We start from the raw sequence: 25,044 nt of genomic DNA, 5'->3' as shown, positions 1-25,044 counted from the left end.
GGGAACCACCGAGACGTAGCGATAGGGCTCATACGGCCAGAAAGTTAGGTTGGCATGGGTGCAGGTTAGTTATAGGGTTAGGGCACAAATCTGGAAATATTTGTTCACATTAAATACCTGTTACTACTGTTACAACCTGCCTCGGTGCTCTGTTTGATGGGTGTGAGGGGTGGGCTGGTCTGTGCTAGCCAGAGAGCGGGTGCGGGGGGAAGGGCGTAATGGGCATACATTGTGGGTGGACTGGACTCCCCACCTTTCCCCTGCCCCTGACAGTCCCCACCACTGCCACCCCGGGGACCGATGGGACCATTGATGGAATGGCCAGCACGCATGCAGGGATCACCCAGCTGGACGGTGGGCAGGAGTCAGACTTTGGCATATGATGCAGAGCACCAGAGCTCGCCGCAGAGCGGGTTGCCATCATCCTCCATCCCATGGACCAGACCGGTGTTACTGCCAATCCACGGGCCATACCCCATGATGCGGCAGAGGAAGTTGCAGGTTGGGGGGGGGGAAATGAGGGTCTGTGGGGTTCGGATGCGGTGTCCATGCCCCTAGCCACCGCCCCCCCCTCCACTCACCACCATCCCCCCTTCCCCCCAGGGGGTGAGCCTGCAGGCGAACAGAGTGTCCCATGCACGTTGGCCTTGGTGCATGCGCTGTACGACCTCTCGTGCATGCCTGGGCCGCATGTTCTGCCCTACTCACCTCCCCCCGCATCTTCCTCATCGGACGAGGCCTGGTGTTCATCCTCCTCCTCCAGCACGTCACCCCTCTGCTGCCCGATTTTGTGGAGGACGCAGCAGGCCACCACGATATGGGCGACCCTCCCAGCATCATGCTCCAGAGCGGTGTAGGCACTTGAACCACATCTTCAGAAGGCCGAACCACCGCTCGATCATGGTCCTGGTCATTGTATGGGTGTCGTTGGAATCGGTCTGTTGCCTCCAGATAGGTGTCATCTGCCACGACCGCAGTGGATAATCCCCCAGCCGGGGAGGGGGGGTCTTGAACATGCCTGTAATCGTCCAATGTGCCAGGATCAAGTCATTGTGCACACTGCCTGGGTATAGAGCACAGAGATGAATGATGCGTAGCTGATGATCACATATCAGCTGTACGGTCATCAAGTGGTACCCCTTTTGGTTTGTGTCGCCTATCACCTGCAGGTTCCCGGAGGGGGGCATGCATCCCATCGATCACCCCCTGGACCCGAGGCCTCTTGTCGATGGTGGTGAACCCCACCGCCCAGCATCCTGGTAGGCTCGGTCCACATTGAAATGGATGTATTGAGCCACCTGGGCATATAGGGCCTCCATGAATGCACGGCTGCACCTATGCACCGGGGTCTGTGAGATCCCGGACAGGCCCCCACTTAGCACCTGGAAGGAGCTTGTCGCATAAAAGTTCAAGGCAACCATCACCTCGGCGGCCACTGGGAGTGGGTGTCCTCCACCATACCCCCATGCTGCCATGTCTGCCATCATCTGGCAGATAGGTCGCACTGTCTCTCTGTTTAGCCAGAGTCTTCGACGGCATGCTCATTCGGGCAGGTCCTCTATAGCGTGTGTAGGTGGTGGCGGTACACACAAGGCCTCATGCGGCACCTCCTTGGTACCTCCTGCTCCTCGGCCTGTTGGGCGACTCGCTCTCCATCCTAGGCGACTGCCTTCTGTTCCTCAGCGGCATACTCTGCTGCTGCAGCTTCCTCCTCCTCAAGCAAGTCCAGTTGATAGAGCCGCAGGACATCCCGCAGGGCGACTAGCAGGACGGCCAGCATTGCTGGTTGAAACTCAATATCCATTGTCTGCAGATGGTCAAAGGCTGACATGTTAGCATGGTGCGTACCCCCCTGCCTAACCAGGTCCACTGAGATACAAGGTGGCCCTGGTAGGCACTGCGGGCTCTGCTTCTGTGTCCCCCCCCCCCCCCCCATCTCTGCACCCCTGGTCCCATCGGAGATCGGCACTGTGGGGGGCTCCAGCCTTTGCGCCCAACCCTGATGCCAGGGGCACTGTTGGCTGGCACTCCCCTCACCGCAGCCTCCATAGGGGCTACCGTGGGCATTGTTCTGGGTGGGCCGCTGGCGGGTGGCGGCCGATGGGGGGGGTGGTGTGTGGTGGAGGGTGGGGTGCGGGGTTGGGAGCGCCCATACGACTGGTGTTACTCTGCAGAACCAGGGATCAGTGTGGGTGGTCAGTGGCACACAGCAATCTGGCCACAGTAATGGCGGTCTGTTCCTGGACATCACCCCAGTCCCGCGGGTCACCCCAGCTGCTCGGCCTGTTCCACCCGTTACTCCTCCCTCCTCTCCCCTGGCAGGGACCCTCCCCATCCCAGCCAGCCGACCCAGTGTCCGGACCAGCAGGCCACGGTCGCTCCTCTCTGGGTCTTACCTCCTCTCTCTCCTTCATCAGCCACGACACCGGTTTCACGATGTTTAAAATCACAAATGAACCATTGGAAGAAGAGAATCACGGAGGCTCCGGAGAATACCGGGTCGGGCCCACTAATGATATGCAAATGGTGTTTACTGTACATGCATTCCAGTATGCATTGTCGCCGCTGTTGAGGTAACGAAGAATTGCGATTTTTATTTTTATTTATTTATTTATTTTTAAGAGTACTCAACTCTTTTTTCCAATTAAGGGACAATTTAGCGTGGCCAATCCACCTACCCTGCACATCTTTGGGTTGTGGGGGGGCGAAACCTACGCAAACACGGGGAGAATGTGCAAACTCCACATGGGACAGTGACCCAGAGCCGGGACCAAACCTGGGACTTTGACATTGTGGGCAATGCTACCCACTGTGTCACCGTGCTGCACTGAGAATTGTGATTTGGCATCAAATCGGTGCCCGCTACGATTTTGGTGTCAGAGCCAATTCTTCACCCAATCGCGTTTTGCGATTTCGGCATCGGCCAACAGAGAATCCTGCCCATTATGCTGGAAGTAAACATGAGTTGTTTCATAGCTAGCTGGTGAGCCAAGATTTTTACATTGGCGAAGAAGATAAAGCAGAGGGCATATGGTCCTAAAACTGTGAGCACAGAACTCATTGAGGTTGAAGTCAGATTGCAAAACTGAAGTGTGCTGCGTGAAAATCACCTCTATTCGGTCCATTAGATCACTTTGAGCCTCGATTGAGGATTGGACACAGTACATAAAATGTGAAGGTTATTATTTTATGGCCAATGGAATAGTGGTGGAGTGGAAGAGAAGGCAATTCTTTTAATCGCGTGTGGAACCCAGGCCTCCAGTCTAATCCACGGCTTTATAACCCCGAATGCAACCGAATTCTAGTTCATTCATGGAAATAGTGAATTTGGTGAAGGCACACTATCATCCAAAGCCCTCAGACATCCTGCAGTATTTTAAGTTGAAGCAAAGGCAAGTCACAGAGCACTGTGACTTTGGGGCCATCCTGAACGGTATGCTGAGAGATTGTCTAGTTTTTGTCATTGTGATGAACCACTGTAATCGGAGAACCATGCACTACAGGTTCGCCGGTAGCTCCTGCCGGCTGGCTCCGTCCACGGAGAACTGTATAAATATGCATGACCTCCAGTGCCCTGCCATTTCACCAGCTGCAGCAGGAGGCCACGCATCTGACTGTAATAAAGCCACAGTTGTACCCAACTTTAGTCTTTGTGCAATTGGTCATGCATCAATCATCCAAAGTAAGGCCATCCAGAGAAGGCTGTTAGTGGACGAAGACAGATATCAATTTTAAAAAGGTATTGGAGATAGCGGTGATGATGGTGAGTGCTGAGAAGGGCGCACAGGAGCTTCTGAATGAACAAAATGGTGGCACAGTTCATCAGTTAGGCGGGAAGCTGCAGTCAGTAATGGCTCCAAAAGTGAAGACATCAGCTTTAAATGGGAAGCCAAATGTAGCAGCTGAGGAGACTGAATGCAACACCAAGGATCAAAGCTGCGTGTTACCGGTGCGAGGGTAATCCCTCCCCAGAAGCTTGCAAATTTAAGGAAGTAGAATGCACTTCATGCCACAGGAAGGGGCACTTGCAGCACTGGCGTAAGAGTATGTCAAGCCTGCTCATCGATGAAGGCAGTAGCATATCGCGAGAACACGGTGTACTAGATTTCCCTACAAATTATTGCAATGTAGCCCTCATTACTGTGGTGGGAGCATCCATCACCGTGAAAGGGGAACAATAATTAATTGGTTCAGCTTTTGGGTTAAGGAGCACATCAACAAAACTGGCAGTCTGCATGGTAGAGCCATCAAGTTCATGGGTACTACCACCATACCAATGAGATATCAGCAGTCATCAGGCCAACTCACACTGATAGTTGCATTAGGTTGAGGACCAGGTTTACTGGGACATAACCAACTCAAATAAATTCAATTCAATTGGACATCAATTTTTCAAATAAAAGAAGAAGGCCTGTTTGAATGAAGAAGTACAGTGATCTAGTTTGTGATGAACCAGGGAAAATTAAGGGCCTGCAGGCGAAGATGCACATCGGCCCAAAGGCAGCCCTATGTGTTTTCAGGGCCAGATCCTTGCCCAAAGCCTGTTGGAAAAGATGGAGATAGAATTGAAAAGGTTAGAAGAACTAGGAATAATCTGGTCACTCCAGTTTGCAGAATAAGCAACTCCCATAGTCCCTGTGGCAAAACCAGACAAGGCCATCTGCATCGTTGAAAGTGATTCGGGTTGCTAAGCTAAACAAGACTTGTACACAAGCTGGCTGGAGGTCAGTCTGATACAAAGTTAGACATGATTCATGCCTATCAGCAGCTTGAGTTGGGCGATGCTTCCTGAAGTTATGTTACAATTGACACACACATACGAGTTTGTTTCAGTATATGCATCTGCCTTTTGATGTGTCGTCAGCTTGTGCCATATTCCCGAGAACGATGGAAAGTTTAATACAAGGATTGCCCCATATAATAGCATACCTGGATGATGTATTGATAACAGGATCGGTGGAAAACGCGCACCTAGCTAACTTGGAAGAGGTGAGAAGATATCAAGAGACTGGCGTTCACATAAAGAAGGAGAAGTGTACTTTTTAGGACACCAAAGTGGCTTACCTGGGTTACTGAATAGTTACTGGGTTGCACCCCATGGAAGACAAGGTTAGATCAATAAAAGAGGCACCGACCCCCAGAAACATATCTGAGCTTAAGTCCTTCGTTGGAATGGTGATTATTATGGCCGTTTTCAAGTCAACGTTGTTGGCCCCCAGACAATCTTGCCGCTTGTCAGAGGTGTGGTGATCCTCAGGTTAAATCACCACCAGTCAGCTCTCCCCCTCATAGGGGAAAGCAACCTATGGTCACCTGGGACAATGTGTGGTCCGAGTCTGAGGGATCTCCTTCAATGTTTCCTGTAGGTTGTCCCATCCTGTTGACCGACAGTCACACTCTCCACTTTCTGACTCAGTGCTTACCGATAAGATGTGACTGATTCTGGAGAAAACTATCTCAATATACTTGTTTTGCTGTTATATGTAAGGTTGTCTCCAACGTTCATAGCAGCTCAATAATTCTGAGCTGGAGCATCCCAAAGTGGAGACACATCCTGTCGATAATAATAAGCCTCACAGTTCCCAAACCCCACATATTGCAGCCCCAACACTGCCCTGGCTGTACTGATATTTCTAATATTTATCATTGAAAAAAAAGTTAGCAATAATCTATCGAGCAATTATGTAATATCTCCTTACTGCCAGCAAACATGGAGAGATATAAATCCAACAGGCTCTCCACCACAGCCAGAAGAGCCAACTCCTTTTGCCAATCATCATCTCAATGTCCTTGATGAATCTGTTTGCCCCTGTGAACAACAAGGAAGCAGAGAGACACAATCACTTGGTTTGTCCAGTCTTCAGGGCAGCTTGTTTACTGTAGAAGTTCATCTTGTGCTAAGTGTCACTAATGAACAGGTTAAATCAGAGAAGAGATTGCTCAGAATTTCAAACAGGGTGGGAAAATTAACAAAATTGTAAAACATCAGCATTTGTTGTCCAAACCTAATTGCCTCTGAAAAGGTAGTGGTGTGTCACCTCCTTTAACCGCTGCAATCCATGTGGTGCAGGTGCACCCACAGTGTGGTTAGGATTGTAGTTCTAGGAACAGTGATATAATTCTAAGTCAAGATGGTGTGTGGCATGGAGAGGAACTTATATGTGGTTGTGTTCCCATGTATCTGCTGCCCTTGTCCTCCCAGCTGGAGGACCAAATGTTTGCGAGCTGTTGTTGAACATGATTTGGTGATATGCAACAGGACATCTTACAGATGGCACACACACTGTATGCTGGTGGTGGTGGAATTGAATATTTAAACTGATAGATGGATGGATTGCTTTGTCTTGGATGGTGTTTAATATCTAGAATATTGTTGGAGCTGCACTGATTTACAAAATTGACCACATCAAAGAAAGCTAAGTGCATTCCAAGCGCTAAGTGCATTCCAATCACTCAAGTATGGGCTTTCACTGCACTTACCTTCCTTTTCTGCAGGGGGAGTGGTCTGTTGGGGGGGGGTCCCTTAGTCAGTGGGTCCAGGGAGGTCCTTTTAGTGGGGGGGGTCCACGGTGGGGGATCTGCTAGTCAGAGGGTCCCTGGGGGTCCCTTTTAGTCAGGGGGTGCCTGTGGGGAGACCCCCCAATCACAGGAGTCCCTGTGGGGATCCCCTATTACAGAGGTCCCTGTGAAGGGGTGGGTCGGTCACCCCCATACTTGTGGGTGGGGGGGGGCACTCAGACAATCCAGGGGTTTGGGGCTGATGTGCAGCATAGGGTGAGAGGGGGAAATACGGGCCCGATTTGTGGTGCGGGTGGGGGTTGAGCCACGGATGGGCTCGGATGGTCTCTATCATTGTGGCCCTGGCGTGGTGGCCCTCACAGGGACTGGAGAACCATGGGAGGGTGGAGCATAGGGTGCTGGGTTCACTGTATTAAAGGCAATGGGCCATTACACCCATTTACATTTATTTACATAATCCTGCTGGCCTGTGGCCTTGGGCTCATTCACACCGTCAGTCTGGGTTTGGAGCATGGCATTTGAGTCAGTGCCAGGCACTGATCCCAATTTTGTCCCAATGCCCTAATCACCGTCTCATCGTGGAATGAAATCCAGGCGGCCGGGGTCAGAGAATCCCACCCTTAGTCATTTCTTTGGGCCTTGGGGAGTTTCTCACTTGTCAATCCCTCACTTTGAAATCCACACTGCAATGGGGAATTAAACTCACCAGTCAGACCGGTACGCAGTTTTGAAAGTTTGCCCGGATCTCAAAGTGAGCTTGGTTCCTCCACTCCCTCCACCCATGGACAAGGCAAACTCCCCCGCAGACAAGGGCAACATCCCAAGGACCAACCCCTCTATCAATAAAATTTAGCATGAGCCCCACCCCACTACACAGGCATGAGGTTGACCTTGCCCCACACCCATCCATCCTTGTGGGCATCAGGACATCGCACAACCCCCAAAAGTGAGCATACCGCTATGGGGTGGCTGATGGCCCTCCCCTTTCAGGAGCACCCTTTTACGTCCCCCCCTCCCCCCCAACCTCCAACCTTCATTCTGTCCCTGCCTACCCGCACTCCAGGGCTTGGCCCCTTCAGGCGCGTACCATGGCAGTGCCAGCCTGGCACCTGGGCATTGCCCATGTTACCTTGTCAGTGCCAACCTGGTAACCTGGCAATGACAGGTTGGCATTGCCAGGGTTCCCCATTGCCAGGGACAGTGCCAGTGCACTGCTCTGCCCTGTCCCTGACCACCCGGGGGGCTCCAAGGCCTCCAAGACCACTGAGTGGCCATCATGTCAGATCTGCACTTGTGGAGACAAGTACTAATTATCGCCCAGTGAGGCCTCGCCGGTATGACCAATGACTCTTGGGGGCTGGGAGAATGCAGCCACAACTCAGCCGTGCATATTTAGTTGAGCCTAATAGCTCATTTAAAGATCTTTACCTGGATCATGCTAGTGATGGTCAGGTGACTCGCGCAGTTGTACGCCCCACATGAAGCCTGGTTTGGGCCTCTCCTGCAATGCTCTTGCCACAATGGTATCGACATTGGGCACTACATTATGGAAAAATCGCGTCCAGCGATTGTGGCAGAGTGAGACGTAGACACTATTGTTTGGAATTTGAATCAGGTGGAATTCGGTGCAATTCGGGGAGAAGGGGTGTGTCTTTTTCTACTTTTTTTCAGCCTCCAGTAGTTGGTAAGTTTTCTTCATTGACTCTAAACTGGGCAACTTTCTGTTATCTTAGCTGTGCAAATGTTAAACTCGTTGACTAATTAAATAAATGAGGTTGGACAGAAATGACAGGGCTGGTGGTGTGTCATGATATGGTCTGTGGGAATCTGTGGAATGCACTGCAATCAGGGACAACCATTTCTGAAATAGTGTCTGTGGCTGAGACAACTTCAACTCCACGATACTGAGCTGGAGTCTGAGTTTGTGGACACTGGGGGAAACAGTGAGGGGAAGATTTACCTGGCACTCACACCCCTTAGATAGACTGAATCTTAGAGCTGGTCAATGAGCAGGGACAGGAGGGTGTGAGTGTGAGTTCGTCAAGTATGGGAACCCAGCATGTAGTGATGGAGGAGCCCCATGTCGGACAGGTACGAGCTGCTTACTCCCTATGTGTGTCGATGAGGAGAAGATTGCAGTGTGGATGAGGGGACTGGTCATTACACCATGGTGAAGGATGCTATTCAATGGAGGTAGTGAATAGGAATGTGGTAGTGATTGGAGACAGGGAAATGGATACTGTTCTCTGCAGTCATGACTGGGATCTCCGAAGGTTGTGTTTTCTGCCTGGTGCCAGGGTTAAGGACATCGCCTCATGGCTGGAGAGGAATTTAGAGTGAAGGGAGGGATCCAGTTGCTGTGGTCCACTTGGGAACCAAAATGCATAGAACCAGGAATGATGTTGAGCGAAGCGAATTTGAGGGAGTTAGGGACCAAATTAAAACGCAGAATTTCTGGATTGTTACTTGATCCATGCATCAATTGGCAGGGGGCCAAGAAGATTAGAGAATAAAATAGATGTCTCAAAGAGTGAAGTGTGAAGAAAGGGTTTTGATTGATGGGGCACTGGCATCAGTACTAAAGAAAGAGTGAGCTATTCCATTGGGATGGACTCCACTTGAACTGGACGGGACCAGTATCCTGGCCAATCTTAACTTGGGCTGTGGATGGGCTTTAAACTAACAAAGAGCGGAGATTGCTCTGGTGAGGGCGATTCAGAAATCCAAAGATAAAATGTCACTGTATCAGGATAATATAGCAATGTGGCAAAGACAAGCAGAGTGGGTCAGGAACGGACAAATGAGCTCAACAGAAATTGGACATTGGTGAATAAGGATATTGCAAGGAATAGAAGTAAACATTTGAAATGCACAAAGTATCTGCAATAAGATAGATGAATTAGTGCCACAAATAGAGGCAAACAATTTAGATTTAATCATCTTCACAGGGACTTGGTTACAAAACGATCAAGGTTATGAAATAAATATTCCAGGATATATAATATTTTGGAAAGGTGAATGAACAAGGAGGAAAGCTAGCCCTGATAGTGCAAGATAACAGAAGGATATTATGAAGGGATCTGGCCTGAGAAGATCATGAAGTTGAATAAGTATGGGTAAAAATTAGGAACAGCAAGAGTTAGAAATCATTGATGGGAATAGATAAAAGGCCCCCTAGCAGTAGTTACACCATTGCACAACGCATTAAAAAAATAAATGTAAAATTGTTGGAGAATTTAATCTTCATATAGACTGTGATAATCAAATTGGCAAGATTGTTCTTAGAGATGAGTGAGTAGAATGTTTTTGTGACAGTTTCTTGAAGCAATACATTGTGGAACCAACTAGGAATAAAACTATTTTATTGTATTGCATAATGAAGTAGGGTAAATTAGTGACATTGCGGTAAAAAGATCCACTGGGCAATAGTGATCATAATGTAATTGAATTCCATGTCAAGTTTAAAAGTCATGATGTGGAGATGCCAGCATTGGACTGGGGTGAGCACAGTACGAAGCCTTACAACAGCAGGTTAAAGTCCAACAGGTTTGTTTCGATGTCACTAGCTTTCGGAGCGCTGCTCCTTCCTCAGGTGAATGAAGAGGTCTGTTCCAGAAACACATATATAGACAAATTCAAAGATGCCAAATAATGCTTGGAATGCGAGCATTAGCAGGTGATTAAATCTTTACAGATCCAGAGATGGGGTAACCCCAGGTTAAAGAGGTGTGAATTGAGGCTTGGTACAATTCACACCTCTTTAACCTGGGGTTACCCCATCTCTGGATCTGTAAAGATTTAATCACCTGCTAATGCTCGCATTCCAAGCATTGTTTGGCATCTTTGAATTTGTCTATATATGTGTTTCTGGAACAGACCTCTTTAGTCACCTGAGGAAGGAGCAGCGCTCCGAAAGCTAGTGACATCGAAACAAACCTGTTGGACTTTAACCTGGTGTTGTAAGTTCAAAAGTGACATTGTCCCATTGCAAACAAGAATCTTGAACTTCACAAAGCCAATTGCATCTGTGTGAGTGGAAAGTGGCTATGGTTCATTGTGTATAAAGACTAAAAAGGTATGGAACAGTGGAAAAGAGTGAAAGGAACAACTCAAAATCTTCAACCAAAATTTATCCCACTGAAAAGCAAAAACACAGCCAGAAAGACCCATCTGCGACTCATTCAGAAAATTCAGGATAGTGTGAGATTAAAAGAAGATGCTGCACAAAATTGTAGAAAGTCTGAGGATTGGAAATATTTTAGAAACCAGGCGAAACGTTTGTTAGAAATGGTAAAAATAGAATGTTAAACCAATCAGAAATATAAAATCAGATTATAAGAGCTTTTATAAATATACCAAGAGAAATTAATATCAGCAGAGAAAAGTACTGCTGAAACTCGAGAAAGTAAAATCCAACTACTCTCTGTGACCTGATGGCCTACACTTAGGTTTCTATAAGAGGTAGCCTGCGCGCGAGGTAACTCTATAGCTAAGATTTTCAAAATTCTTTAGATCTTGGAATAGTTCCATTAGATTGGAAACTGGAAAATGTCACACAATTTTCAAGAAAGGAGGGAGAAAGAAAAAAGGTTGCACAACCTAACATCAGTTGGTAGGGAAACACCTGAACCTGTTATTAAGGAAGACTTAACAACACACTTACAAAAACAGATTATGATTTTTTAAAATGTCAACGTGGTTTTAATCAAGGCAAATCCTGCTTGACAAACGTATTAATTTTTTTTGAAGCTGCAGCTATCAGGAGAGATAAAGGGGAACCACGAGATGTGTAATTCCCAAAAGGCATTCAATAAGATGCCATACAAAAGGTTAATGAGCAAGATCAGGGCTTACAGACTTTGGGGTAATACTTTGGCATGGATGCAGGATTGGCTCATAGATAGGAAGCAAAGAGTGAGGATAAATAGGTATTTTTGCCAAGTTAGCAGGCAGTGAATAGTGGAATGATGCAAGGATCAGTGCCTGGGGCCTCAGCTATTTACATTCTGTCCTCACTACTTAAGAGACAGAGTAATATTTCGATGTTTGCTGATGATACCATTGGATTGGATAGGATTGGATTTGTTTATTGTCACATGTACCGAGGTACAGTGAAAAGTACTTTTCTGCTACCATCTATTTTATTTAACTAAGAGCTGTTAAACATACTTGCACTGTGGGTCGACACTCTGTTAGATTGACTGAAGACCTATGCCTTACCTGACCAGCCTATACTGCGAGCACATGGTGGATGTTTGTGCTACTGACTGTGGGCTCTGTCTGTCTCAGAGGCTGCATCCCGAATGAGCGGGAAAACTAGTGCCCTCTGTCTTTATAGTGACCGTGCCCTAACTGGTGATTGGCTGCTGTGTTGTGTGTGTTGATTGGTCTTGCAGTGTGTCAGTCAGTGTGTGTCTCTGCACCATCATATACTGATGTGTATAATATGACAGTGGTCACTTTGGTTGGAGGAACAGAAAAGTAGAATATATTTCAAAATGTAGGAAACTTGTAAGCATTGATGTACAAAGAGATTTGGGTCTGCTTGTACAAGGAACACAAAGTTAGCATGCAGGTGGAGGAAGCAATCAAGAAGGCAAATGGCACATTGGCCTTTAATGCAAAGGGGATTGGAGTACAAGAGTAAAGAAATCTTGCTGCAAATTGTGCAGGGTTTTGCTGAGATCACATCTGGTATCTTGTTTCCAGTTTTGGTCTCCACATAGATGGGATGTAATGAGGCAGTACAGCCAAGGTTCAATTAATTGGTTCCTGTGATGACAGGGTTGTCCAATGATGGGAGGCAAAGTTAATTGGGCTGATATTATCTTGTGTTTTGAAGAACCAGAGGCATTCTCTTAAAATTGCTCACATTCTGAAGAGGCTTGAGAGTGTGGATGTTCTGCCCTCTGGTCAGGGACTCCCAGCGAAGCGACCCAGTCTCAGGACCAATCATTTAGAACTTAAATTAGGAGTAATTACTTCACTCAAAGTGTTGTCAATCCTTGAAATTCTCTACCCTAGAAGTTGTGGAGGCTCCATTGTTAAATACAGTTCAGGTTGGGATAGGCAGAGTTTTGCTCCCTGAGAGAATTGAGGGATATGGGGAGCGGGCGGGAAAATGGAGCTGATGGTCAAGATCAAGTCATGTTAAATTGCGGAACAGGCTCAAATGGGCCGAATGGTCTGCACCTGCTGCTATTTATTGTGTTTGTAGTTTCACTCTTGTTGGAGATGGTCTTTGCTTGGCACTTTTGTGAGGCAAATGTTGCTTGCAACTAATCAGCTCAAAGATGAATGTTGTCGTGGTTTGCTGCGTGCCGGGATGAATTGCTTCAGTATGTGAGGAGTGGTGAATGGTACTGAGCACTGAGCGGCAATCAGGGATCCGCCCCATTTCTTTTTTTTTTAAATTCAGTGTACCCAATTCATTGTTTTTTTCCAATTAAGGGGCAATTTAGCATGTTCAATCCACCCACCTTGCACATCTTTGGGTTGTGGGGGCGAAACCCACGCAAACACGGGGAGAATGTGCCAACTCCACACGGACAGTCACCCAGAGCCGGGATTGAACCTGGGACCTCGGCGCCGTGGCAGCAGTGCTAACCACTGAGCCACCGTGCTGCCCATCCTCCCCATTTCTGTTCTTATGATGGACAGATGCTCATTTATCAAACAGCTGAGGAAGTTAATGAGCTGAACTTTCCGACTGGTTCCAAGACCACATAGGAACAAATGAGGAGCTAAGCCTGCACTTATCAAGGAGAGGGCTGGCAGCTCTGAAGCCTTGACAACCCTAACTGGGAAGGTAGGTGGTGCTGAGGGAGGTTGGGGTCCATGGCATCAACTTTGCCAGAGTGGGGGGGCCTACTTCAGCTGATTCTACGACTCCTGCAGCAGGTTCTATTTGCCTGATGGCCAATTTGTGCCTTCAGAGCTCCTGTCTACTAAAAAGAAGAGGGACTGTCTCTAACTGGGAGCGATGGCCATTCCTGGGACTGTACCAGCAGAGAGATTGCCATCGGAGCAGGCCTCCCTCACTATTGGAAATAGAAATCTGGGTTTGCCAGAAATGATCAGGCAGTTCCTGGTTAGGGGTGGGGGGTTGGTGAGTGTGGGGATTTTACTCTGGGCTCTGACATTGCAGTTGTAGGTGGGGGTTGGGGTAGGGCGGGGTGGAAAACCTAAAGGATCATAGAGTACCCATTCAGGAGGAACGCCCAACAAAGTTACGGGGAGGGCACTAGCGTTTACCAGGGAGTCTTCCCAGGTGGTGGAGAGCTCATCCATTACTGAAAAAATGCCAGGGGCAGTGTTATTTGGCCCCTCATTCACTACTTAATTGACTTAATTGGCCTCTGGGTGAGAAGGCGTTTCTCCATTTTCCCTGCTTCTCGCAAATTGCCAAGGCAGCAGGGTGACAACCGGAATTTCACCCCCCCCATCCCCCACCATTTTACTGTCACACACACTTCTCAGCCTGTTCTGAAGGCACCTCAGCATGGTGCCACCCTTGGAGGTGGGGACGTAACATTAACGTTAATTAGACGGGATCAGGGGTGAGCTGGCAAGGTGGATACAGAACTGGCTAGGCCATAGAAGGCAGAGAGTAGCAATGGAAGGATGCTTTTCTAATTGGAGGGCTGTGACCAGTGGTGTTCCACAGGGATCAGTGCTGGGACCTTTGCTCTTTGTAGTATATATAAATGATTTGGAGGAAAATGTAACTGGTCTGATTAGTAAGTTTGCAGACGACACAAAGGTTGGTGGAATTGCGGATGGCGATGAGGACTGTCGGAGGATACAGCAGGATTTAGATTGTTTGGAGACTTGGGCGGAGAGATGGCAGATGGAGTTTAATCCGGACAAATGTGAGGTAATGCATTTTGGGAGGTCTAATGCAGGTAGGGAATATACGGTGAATGGTAGAACCCTCAAGAGTATTGAAAGTCAAAGAGATCTAGGAGTACAGGTCCACAGGTCATTGAAAGGGGCAACACAGGTGGAGAAGGTGGTCAAGAAGGCATACGGCATGCTTGCCTTCATTGGCCGGGGCATTGAGTATAAGAATTGGCAAGTCATGTTGCAGCTGTATAGAACCTTAGTTAGGCCACACTTGGAGTATAGTGTTCAATTCTGGTTGCCACACTACCAGAAGGATGTGGAGGCTTTAGAGAGGGTGCAGAAGAGATTTACCAGAATGTTGCCTGGTATGGAGGGCATTAGCTATGAGGAGCGGTTGAATAAACTCGGTTTGTTCTCACTGGAACGAAGGAGGTTGAGGGGAGACCTGATAGAGGTATACAAAATTATGAGGGGCATAGACAGAGTGGATAGTCAGAGGCTTTTCCCCAGGGTAGAGGGGTCAATTACTAGGGGGCATAGGTTTAAGGTGAGAGGGGCAAGGTTTAGAGTAGATGTACGAGGCAAGTTTTTTACGCAGAGGGTAGTGGGTGCCTGGAACTCGCTACCGGAGGAGGTGGTGGAAGCAGGGACGATAGTGACAGTTAAGGGGCATCTTGACAAATACATGAATAGGATGGGAATAGAGGGATACGGACCCAGGAAGTGTAGAAGATTGTAGTTTAGTCGGGCAGCATGGTCGGCACGGGCTTGGAGGGCCGAAGGGCCTGTTCCTGTGCTGTACATTTCTTTGTTCTTTGTTCTTTGTAGAGAAAACCCATCTTTCCCTCAAAGTATTAACGAAAACCCTCCAATCACATGTGTGGTCTATCCTATTGAGAGACCCCTCTTTTTGGCAGTATGGACATCAAGCCCCAATGGGCACACCAGTCGCACCCTGCTCCGGGCCTGCTTCTGGCAGACAGCCTCTGTGGAGATGACAGTCACAGCACATGTTCAGGGTCCATTCTGCCAGCAGCAATGTCCCAGCATCTGCAATATTCGGACCTAATTGGGTTCATAATCAGATTAATTAAATTCTCACCTCCGTGCGCTGGACAGGCAATCCTGGACCTCGCTCCCCTTCTGACAATAGAAAATCAGCCCTTTTGTTACTTTTCCCACCAATTTCACATTTCATTTGCTGAACACCTTACACCTCAAACCATTCCGAATTCTGCTGAAATGACATGTCAAGCTGAAATGTTAACCCTGTTTCTCTCTCTATGAACACTGCCAGGGGGTACCGCATATTTCTGGCAGTTTCTGTTTTTCCAAACAAGTATTTTAATTGAATTACTTCATTTGATTTCCGTTTTTTCCTGTAACACTCACCATAGATCCAGCTTAGACCAATCAGTTCCAACAGAGCAGCTGTAAGGATGCCCCATCCAGTACAGAAATAATCAATTAACATTAGCCAGTAAATCCCAGCCTAAAATTAAAACGGAAAATTAGAATGTGCATTGTTTAGGAATAGACCAGGACTCTGATCTCAAAATAAGGAATGCTGTGAGATGACAGATCTACAAATTTACATAAATACTATCATAACCAGATTGTATCCTCAGCATCTGTATTTAGGACCAGCAAAGGTCATAAAATCATAGAATCCCATAGTGCTGAAGGAGGCCATTTGGCCCATCAAGTCTGCACCATCTCTTTGAAAGCACACCCTAGCCTAGGCCCACTCTCCCCATTCTATCCCCATATTTCCACCTAACCTTTGGACAATAAGGGGCAATTTAGCGTGGCCAATCCACCTAAACTGTACCTCTTTGGACTGTGGGAGGAAACCGGAGCGCCCGGAGAAAACCAACGCAGACTCGGGGAGAACATGCAGACTCCACACAGACAGTCACCCCAGGCCAGAATTGAACCCGAGTCCCTGGTGCCATGAGGCAGCTTACTTAGTTCCGCATCATCACTGCATACCACTCAATAAAATGGAAAAGTAAAAGGACTAAAAATGTACTTAATCCTGTGAAAGTTCTGACTGTTAATTTGTAACCCACACGACTTGTCAAAATTATAGTAAATTATTAAAGCACAACATACCTGTGTCACATATACAAGGCCGAGGAAATAAAATAACAAGCAAGCAGCAGTTGTCATATAAAGACGCTTTGATCGGAGAACCTTGGGGAACTGGTCCAGCAGGGATGTTATAATTTTTTCTGATGATATAAAAATCAGTAATCAATGAATAGTTTGCACAGTCCCGGAGACACTCACCACAGGAGCGACCAAACCCCTGAAAATCAGAGGAGCAACAAGGACAGATTCCTCTATCCACGGGTCCACTCTCTGAGGAAACACAAAGGTTGGCTTGAATGTTCTGTTTGAGTGTTGGAAACCCTTTCCGACCCTGATCAGGCAAAAAAAACCTACCCACTCACCTTCCTCCGAGTTTCCAGGGCAGTCTTCCGATGGAGGAGCCTGCAGAACTCAGTCAGTGCAGGAAGCTTCGGAGCGAGCAGTGGAGAGAATCTGTACAGAAGCCTCTCCCCCTTATTATAGAATGATAGAAGGAGGCCATTCGGGCCTGGAAGTTTTGGGTAAGTAATGAGACGTCTTCCAGGAGGGCCTGGGCAGGATTGAGGGGACCTTGGCCAAGATATATGTGAATCCTGAGACCCAGCCAAAGTACGTCCATGCCCACCTGGTGGCCGATGCGCTGCTGGCGGAAGTCGAGGACGAACTCAACCAATTGGAAGGCCTTTATATTATCTACCCAAGTACACACCTCCTCCCTGTTCCCACACCTCCACCCTATCCCCAAACCTCAACCTAACCTTTTTTTGACACTATGGACAATATAGCATAGCCAATCCATCTAACCTGCACATCTTTGGACTGCGGGAGGAAACCGGAGCACCCGGAGGAAACACACGCAGACACGAGGAGAATGTGAATACTCCGCACAGACTGTGAGCCAAGCCGGGAATTGAACCTGGGACCCTAGCGCTGTAAAGCAACTGTGCTAACCACTGTGCTACCATGCTGCCCACAAATGAGCTGCCGTATTCTGGTAAGTAAAGAGTTTAAAAACCCCAAAGCTTCATTGAAAAGCTACAAGGAAAAGGTAAGTGGGTAAGGAGCAAGAGAGATAGGTGGGCAGGGTGGTGAGGTTGGTTCAGGTTGAGGGGGAGTCAGACGTTCAGGGAGTAGTGGGGTGGTGGGGCTACACAGATCAGGTCACCAGGGAGTAAAGAATTTGGGGTGGGGGGGAGGTTGGAAGGTCGAGGTGTAGCCGGGGTGTGTGGGGGGAGTCGTTCCGTGGGAGCTAGTCAGGTCAGTTGACAGGGAGCCAGGGGAATTGTGTGTGTGTGTGTATATATGTGTAGGGGGGGGGGGGGGAGGGGGTCATTTGGGGGGGGGGGGGGGGGGCGGGCATTGTAGTGGAGTCAGTTGGCAAGGGAATAAGGTCGGGGGTCAAGGAGGGAAGGTAGGGATGGGGGGGCAGGCAGATGTGGCTGGGAGAGGAAACAGTGTAAGCGCTTCCCAGTCAGTCTGTAGTTACCCAGGAGTTTGATTGGGTTTTTCCTTTGGCTAACATTTCCTGGGGTAGTAGTCATGGAGGAGCCCAGAAGGGAGAGTAAAACAATGGTTTATTTCCTAGAACAACATATTTACAAGTAATAGTCCCAGTCTGGACTACTCTGCAGCTCGGCTCCTAATCCTGCTTTCTCCCCAGAACCTTTGATCCCATTCACCCCAAGTGCTATATCTAGCCGTCTCTTGAATATATTCAATGTTTTAGCATCAACTACTTCCTGTGGTAATGAATTCCACAGGCTCAACACTCTTTGGATGAAGAAATGTCTCCTCATCTCTGTCCAAAATGGTTTAGCCTGAATCCTCAGGCTGTGATTCCCAGTTCTGGACACACGCACCATAGGGAACATCTTCCCTGCATCTGCCCTGTCTAGTTCTGTTAGAATTGTATAAGTCTCTATGAGATCCCCCCTCATTCTTCTGAATGCCAGCGAGAACAATCCCAACCTAGTCAATCTCTCCTCATATGTCAGTCCTACCATCCCTGGAATCAGTCTTGTAAACCTTCGCTGCACTCCCTCGAAAGCAAGAACATCCTTCCTCAGAGAGGGAGACCAAAACTGCACACAATATTCTAGGTGTGGCCTCACTAAGGCCCTGTATAATTGCAACAACACATCCCTGATCCTGTACTCGAAACCTCTTGCAATGAAGGCCAACATACCATTAGCCTTCTTTACCTCCTTCTGCATCTGCATGCTTACCTTCAGCTACTGGTGCATAATGATTCCCAGGTCCCGCTGCACACTCCCTCTTCCAATTTACAACTGTTCAGGTAGTCACCTGACTTCCTGTTTTTGCTTCCAAAGTAAATAACCTCACAGCAAATTATACTTCATCTACCAATGATTTGCCCACTCGCCCAACCTGTCCAGATCATGCTGTAGGATCTCTGCATCCTCGTCACAGTTCACCCTCCCACCAATTTGGTATCATCTGCAAACTTTGAGATATTACATTTTGTTCCCTCATCCAAATTATTAATACATATTGTGAATACCTGGGGTACCAGCACCGATCCCTGTGGCACCCCACTAGTTACTGCCTGCCAAATTGATTCCTACTCTTGGTTTCTTCTCTGCCAACCAGTTTTCTATCCACCTCAATACACTTCTCCCAACCCCAGTAGGTGTGGCTCGTGTCGATCTTGGAAAAGGAATGACCCTCAGCTAACATCTCATATAGGTTTTCTATCCGCAGCATTGGGTACCTGTCCAGATAAGAGACCTTGTTTACGGTCAACTTATCTTGCACAGGCGTACGGTTTTGTCAGGTTTTAGCAGCCAGGCTACCGGAGCTGCCCAATCAGCAAACCGCGTTGGTCAGATAATATAAAGGCCTTCCAATTGGTTGAGTTCATCCTCGACTTCCGCTAGCAGCGCATCGGGCACCAGGTGGGCATGGACGTACTTTAGCTGGGTCTCAGGATTCACATATATCTTGGCCAAGGTCCCCTCAATCCTGCCCAGGCCCTCCTGGAAGACGTCTCAGAACTTACCCAAAATTCATAGTCTTCTGGAGCCCATCTGGAAGAGCCGTTGCCTGTCCTGCCAGAGGCATTGTAGCCAGTCACGGCCCGGCAGACTCGGTCCAGGGCTGCGCACTATTATCAACAGCAGCCTTTGGATGGCTGGGACTTCCCGCATATAGGTCAATAGCCTTGCCTCAGCATCCCACAAACCCAACTGTGAACTCGAGCCCTGAGTGTGCTGCCAAGGTGTACCTCCCAACTACTGAGTTTGTGGCCCGGTGTCCAATTCCATCTTTAACCGGTGGCCATTCACCTGGACGGTAATCCTTATGGGAGCAACTCGTGGCACAGCAATACAATGCAATTGTATACACTCCTTATCACAGGTTGTTATAATCCCATTTCTGCTGTGTCGGGCTATTACTTATTCCGCACATAAGGCGATCCCATCGCATCTCAGGTAGTGATGGCCCACAGTTGCAAAACTCCGCCAATTGGTGCAACCATGGCAAAATATCGGTAATGGACTCCCCTGGGGTAATCTTGGCCATATTAAATTGATAGCTCTCCACGATAACAGTCGGCTTGGTGTCATAATGATTTGCCATGAGCGCCACTAACTCTTCGAGCGTCTTGGAGCCTGGGGCCATGGGATATATCAAGCTCTTTATGGCACTGAAAGTGGGGGCCCCACAGGCGGTCATAAGAATCATCATCCCCAGCGATAGTGTTCACCTTAAAAAAAATAGGGGATATGCTCTGCATGCTGAGTCCAGTCCTCTACACCCAATCAAATGCATCGAGTCTGCTAAAGAGTCGCATTTTCAAAATGGTGCAAACCTTATTCCTTTGTGAAGAGGCGAATGTCCATCAAGTGGTTAGCAGCATCGGCTATTTTATATTCATCGCCTATTTAGTAGTCATGGGGGAATCCGGAAAGGAGTCAAAAATGGTTTATTCCCAAAAGGAAAGGGTCGTCCCAGTCGGGACTACTCTGCAGCTTGACTCCGACCTGGGCCGGCTTTTATGGTACTGAGTTAACCTATTGCGCTGACGGGCCTGCACCCCTCAACAGATGAGCTCATAATCAGTGAGGCTCATGGGAAGAATAATCGGGTCGTCCCTGTGGGAGTTATAACATTGGTTAACTATCCACGTGAATATGTCGGAACTGTCCGATGTTTTGAATCCGACTCAGAGTCCACAAGGTAATGGAAGCAGGAGTGCAGGAGAACTGTTCGTCAGAAACCCAAGCTTCCTGGGAAATTCCGATGGAGTGATTGCTTTAGGCTTGTGGAAGGTCCTATCGCTTATCTTGGGGGATAGGGCCGGTCTCCGACCATTTGGGAACTGGTAGATCTGGGGCTGGATTCTCCGCCGGCGGGGTGCTCCGTTTTGACAGCATTCCAGGGGTTTCCCGACTGTGTGGGGCTGCCCCACAGTGGGAAACCGCATTGACCAGCCGGCGTATTGCAGCATCCCGCCGGCGGGGTGAAACAGAAATGTGGCTTGGCGGGGCCAGCTCCAGTCTATTGTGTTTTGAGGCAAACGATGGGGCAGTGTGAAATCACATCAGTGATTTATTTAACTAAGAAGAGCTATATACAGAACACAACAACGACTACACAGGTCAGATCCCCTCAACTTCCAAGCTAACTCTACCCATACCTCAACAGCCAGATCCACACCTAAACACCTGACAGGCTAACGTTGACGTGCTCTGTCCCCATAGGCTTTGTGAGGGGCCCGTGGCCCGTGAAGCGTCGCCCCTTAAAGGTGCCACACTGCCACATTATTCTCCCCCTTAAGTTCCCTGAAATACAAAAACAGAAAAACTCTTATTTACACTTACTTACAATCAAAGAGAGTTACAAAATGGGTGCTTAAAGCAAAGTTCATAAAGGTAAGTCTATCAGGTGACTTCCTAATTCTTGACGAACATCTCAATTTGGCCACTGGCTTTACCAGATTGGGGGCATCCACGTCTACAGCAAGGGAATGCAAATCTGTAGAGTCTGAAATAAGGGCAGTACTGACTATCTCTTCAACCCTTTCTGTGACCCCTGTCGATTTCCCTTGAGAGGATCTCAGTTCTAACACCACCAACTCAGCAAGTAGTAAACTGTAGCTGGGACGACAGTTTCTCTCCTTCTCAAATGAATGTTCAACATGATTTTTAGCCTCACGGCCCTCTAGATCTGTGACATAGGACACTGGCCCAGACCTGCCAACAACTCTCCCAGGTAACCATTCTGGTCCTCCACCAAAATTCTGCTAAATCTTCTGTTTGAAAAGACCTGTCCTTCTTGGCTGGCCTTCCTGTCAGGCTTACTTGACTCCACTTTTCCCGAAGAAGTTAGAAAAATAAGGTCAAGCGGTGTCCTTAGGCACCTACTGTTACTGATATTGTTGGGGGAGATGGCTCACCTGGGAAAGGCAGCAGTAGCCAAGTTCACGGCACATTGGCTGGCTCTGCTGTGCAGGAGGGCAGGAAAAAGACTGGTAGAGCTATATGATAGGGGATTTGATGGTAAGGGGAATAGACAGGCATTACTGCGGACGTAAGCAATACTCCAGGAAGGTATGTTGCCTCCCGGTGCAAGGGTCTTAGATGTCTCAGAGTGGCTGCAGGACATTCTAAAGGGGGAAGGTGAACAGCCAGCTGTCGTGGTGCATATAGGCACCAACAATATTAGTAAAAAACAGGATGAGGTCCTACATACTGAATTTAGGGAGTTAGATGATAAACTAAAAAATAGGACTTCAAAAGTAGTAATCTCGGGATTCCTACCAGTGCCACATGCTAGTCAGAGTAGGAATGGTAGGATAGACAGGATGAATGAGCGTCTTGAGAGATGGTGCGGGAGGGAAAGATTCAGATTTTTGGGATATTGGAATCGGTTCTGGGAGAGAAGGAACCATTACAAATCGGACAGTCTACACCTGGGCAGGACTGGAACCAATGTCCGAGGGAGGTTGTTTGCTAGTGCTGTTTTGGAGGGTTTAAACTAATGTGGCAGGGGGATGAGAACCAATACAGGAAGTCAGAGGGTAGTAAAAAGGGGACAGAAACAAAAGCTAGTAAGGAGGAAAGTGGAAAGCAGAGAAACAGATTGAACTGCCTAGTATGGCAGGGGGGAGGGAACCAGAACAGAAGGTCAGCGGGAGAAATAACTGAGGGAGAGCTATAGACTAAGGCCAGTAAGGTTAAGAGGAAGAACAGGCAGGGAATGGTTGGTCAATGCACCGGGGCTGGTGGGCTGAAGTGCATTAGTTTCAATGTGAGGAGTATTTCAGGTAAGACAGATGAACTTAGAGCTTGGATTAGTATGTGGAATTATGATGTTGCTATTACAGAAACTTGGTTGAAAGTGGGACAGGATTGTCAACTAAACATTCCAGGATTCAGATGCTTCAAGCAGGACAGAGGGGGATGCAAAAGGGAGAGTTGCATTATTAGTTAAGGAGAATATCACAGCTGTGCTGAGAGATAATACCTTGGAGGGTTCAGACTGCAAGGCAATATGGGTAAAGCTCAGGAATAGGAAGGGTGCTGTCACAATGCTGGGGGTTTACTGCAGACCTCCTAACGCCCAGTGGGAGATAGAGGAGCAGCTATGCAGACAGATCTTGGAAAGATGCATAAACAATTGGATTGTTGTGGTGGGTGATTTTAACTTTCCCTATATTGAGTGGGACAATATGACTCAGAGGCATGGATTGAGAAGAATTTATAAGGAGCATCCAGGAGGGTTTCTTGAAACAATATGTCAATAATGCAACTCAGGAAGGGACCATATTAGACCTGGTGCTGGGAATGAGCTCAGCCAGGTAATCGAAGTTTCAGTAGGAGATCATTTCGGGAACGGTGATCATAATTCTGTAAGTTTTAAGCTGCATATGGATAACAACAAGTTAAGGTCCTCAGATGAAGTTGTTAGACTGGGGGAAGGCTAATTACAACAGCATTAGGCAGGATCTCAAAAGTGTTGACTGGGCATGGCTGTTTGAGGGAAAATCAACATCCGGCATGAGGGAGACTTTCAAATGTCAGTTGATTAGAAATCAGAATCAGCATTTACCTGTGACGACGAAAGATAAGGGTGGTAAGTTTAGGGAATCCTCAGGCAGCATGGTGGCACAGTGGCTAGCACTGCAGTCTCACGGCATCGGGGTCCCAGGTTCGATCCCGGCTCCGGGTCACTGTCCGTGTGGAGTTTGCACATTCTCCCCGTGTTTCCGTGGGTTTCGCCCCCACAACACAAAAGTGTGCAAGGTAGGTGGATTGGAGTCTTGGGCGGAGAAATGGCAGGTGGAGTTTAATCCAGACAAGTGTGAGGTAATGCAATTTGGAAGGTCCAATGTATGTTGGAATTACACAATAAATGGTAGAACTCTTGCGAATATTGAGCTGGGTGTGCATGTCCACCGATCACTGGAAGTGGCAACGCATGTGGATAAGGTCGTCAAGAAGTCATATGGCTTGCTGGCCTTCATCGGTTGGGATATTGAATATAAAAATTGACAAGTCATGTTGCAGCTGTACAGGGCCGTAGTTAGGCCTCATTTGGAATATTGTGTACAATTCTGATCGCCACACTGCCATGGGCAGCACGGTAGCATTGTGGGCAGCACGGTAGCATTGTGGATAGCACAATTGCTTCACAGCTCCAGGGTCCCAGGTTCGATTCCGGCTTGGGTCACTGTCTGTGCGGAGTCTGCACATCCTCCCCGTGTGTGCGTGGGTTTCCTCCGGGTGCTCCGGTTTCCTCCCACAGTCCAAGGATGTGCGGGTTAGGTGGATTGGCCATGATAAATTGCCCTTAGTGTCCAAAATTGCCCTTAGTGTTAGGTGGGGTTACTGGGTTATGGGGATAGGGTGGAGGTATGGACCTTGGTAGGGTGTTCTTTCCAAGAGCCGGTGCAGACTCGATGGGCCGAATGGCCTCCTTCTGCACTGTAAATTCTATGATTCTATGATAAGAATGTGGAGGCTTTGGAGAGGGGACAGAAGCGGTTTACTAGGATGTTGCTTGGCATGGAAGTCATTAGCTATGAGGAGGGGTTAGATAAACTCGGTCTGTTCTCACTGGAACAACGGAGGTTGAGAGGCCACCTGATAGAGGTCTACCAGATTCTGAGTGGCATGACAGAGTGGATAGTCAGATGCTCTTTCCTACCGTAGGAGAGTCATGTACTAGGTGACATAGGTTTAAAGTGTGTGGCGTAAAGTTTAGAACAGATGTGCGAGGCAATCTTTTTACACAGAGGGTGGTAAATATATGGAACGCGTTGCCTGAGGAGGTGGTGCGAGAGGTACGATCGTGGCATTTAAGGGGTATCTAGAAAAATGTATGAATAGGGTGGGAATGCAAGGGTACGGACTCCGTAAGTGCATACGGTTTTAGTTTAGGCAGGTACCATGGTCAGTGCAGGCTTGGAGGGCCGAAGGACCGGTTCTTGTGCTGTATTGTTCTTTGTTTTTTGTTCTTTGTACTCGTTAACAACTCAACCGGCATGAGCCCAGTGGTGATATCTGGGGTTGTATTGTATGAGAGGAAGAAGTCTGCCGAATGAAGCGGTAGTGGCCGATT

At 48.0% G+C, this 25,044-nt stretch overlaps 1 protein-coding gene across 1 annotated transcript in view; it reads right to left on the bottom strand.

The window, feature by feature from the left end:
* Positions 1-25,044, bottom strand: part of LOC140418105 (sodium- and chloride-dependent neutral and basic amino acid transporter B(0+)-like) — a 271,390-nt gene that overhangs the window by 22,164 nt on the left and 224,182 nt on the right. The window contains exons 11-13 of the mRNA XM_072501524.1: positions 16,480-16,598; positions 15,757-15,856; positions 5,700-5,809 (exon numbers count right to left, since the gene is read on the bottom strand). Coding sequence (XP_072357625.1) covers positions 5,700-5,809; positions 15,757-15,856; positions 16,480-16,598 — 329 coding nt within the window. The remainder of the gene's footprint in view (positions 1-5,699; positions 5,810-15,756; positions 15,857-16,479; positions 16,599-25,044) is intronic.

The sequence above is a fragment of the Scyliorhinus torazame genome, chromosome 5 (assembly GCF_047496885.1).
Source record: "Scyliorhinus torazame isolate Kashiwa2021f chromosome 5, sScyTor2.1, whole genome shotgun sequence".
Lineage (NCBI taxonomy): Eukaryota > Metazoa > Chordata > Chondrichthyes > Carcharhiniformes > Scyliorhinidae > Scyliorhinus > Scyliorhinus torazame.
The sequence above is the reverse complement of the archived record's forward strand: the minus strand, read 5'-3'. Positions and strand labels throughout refer to the sequence as shown.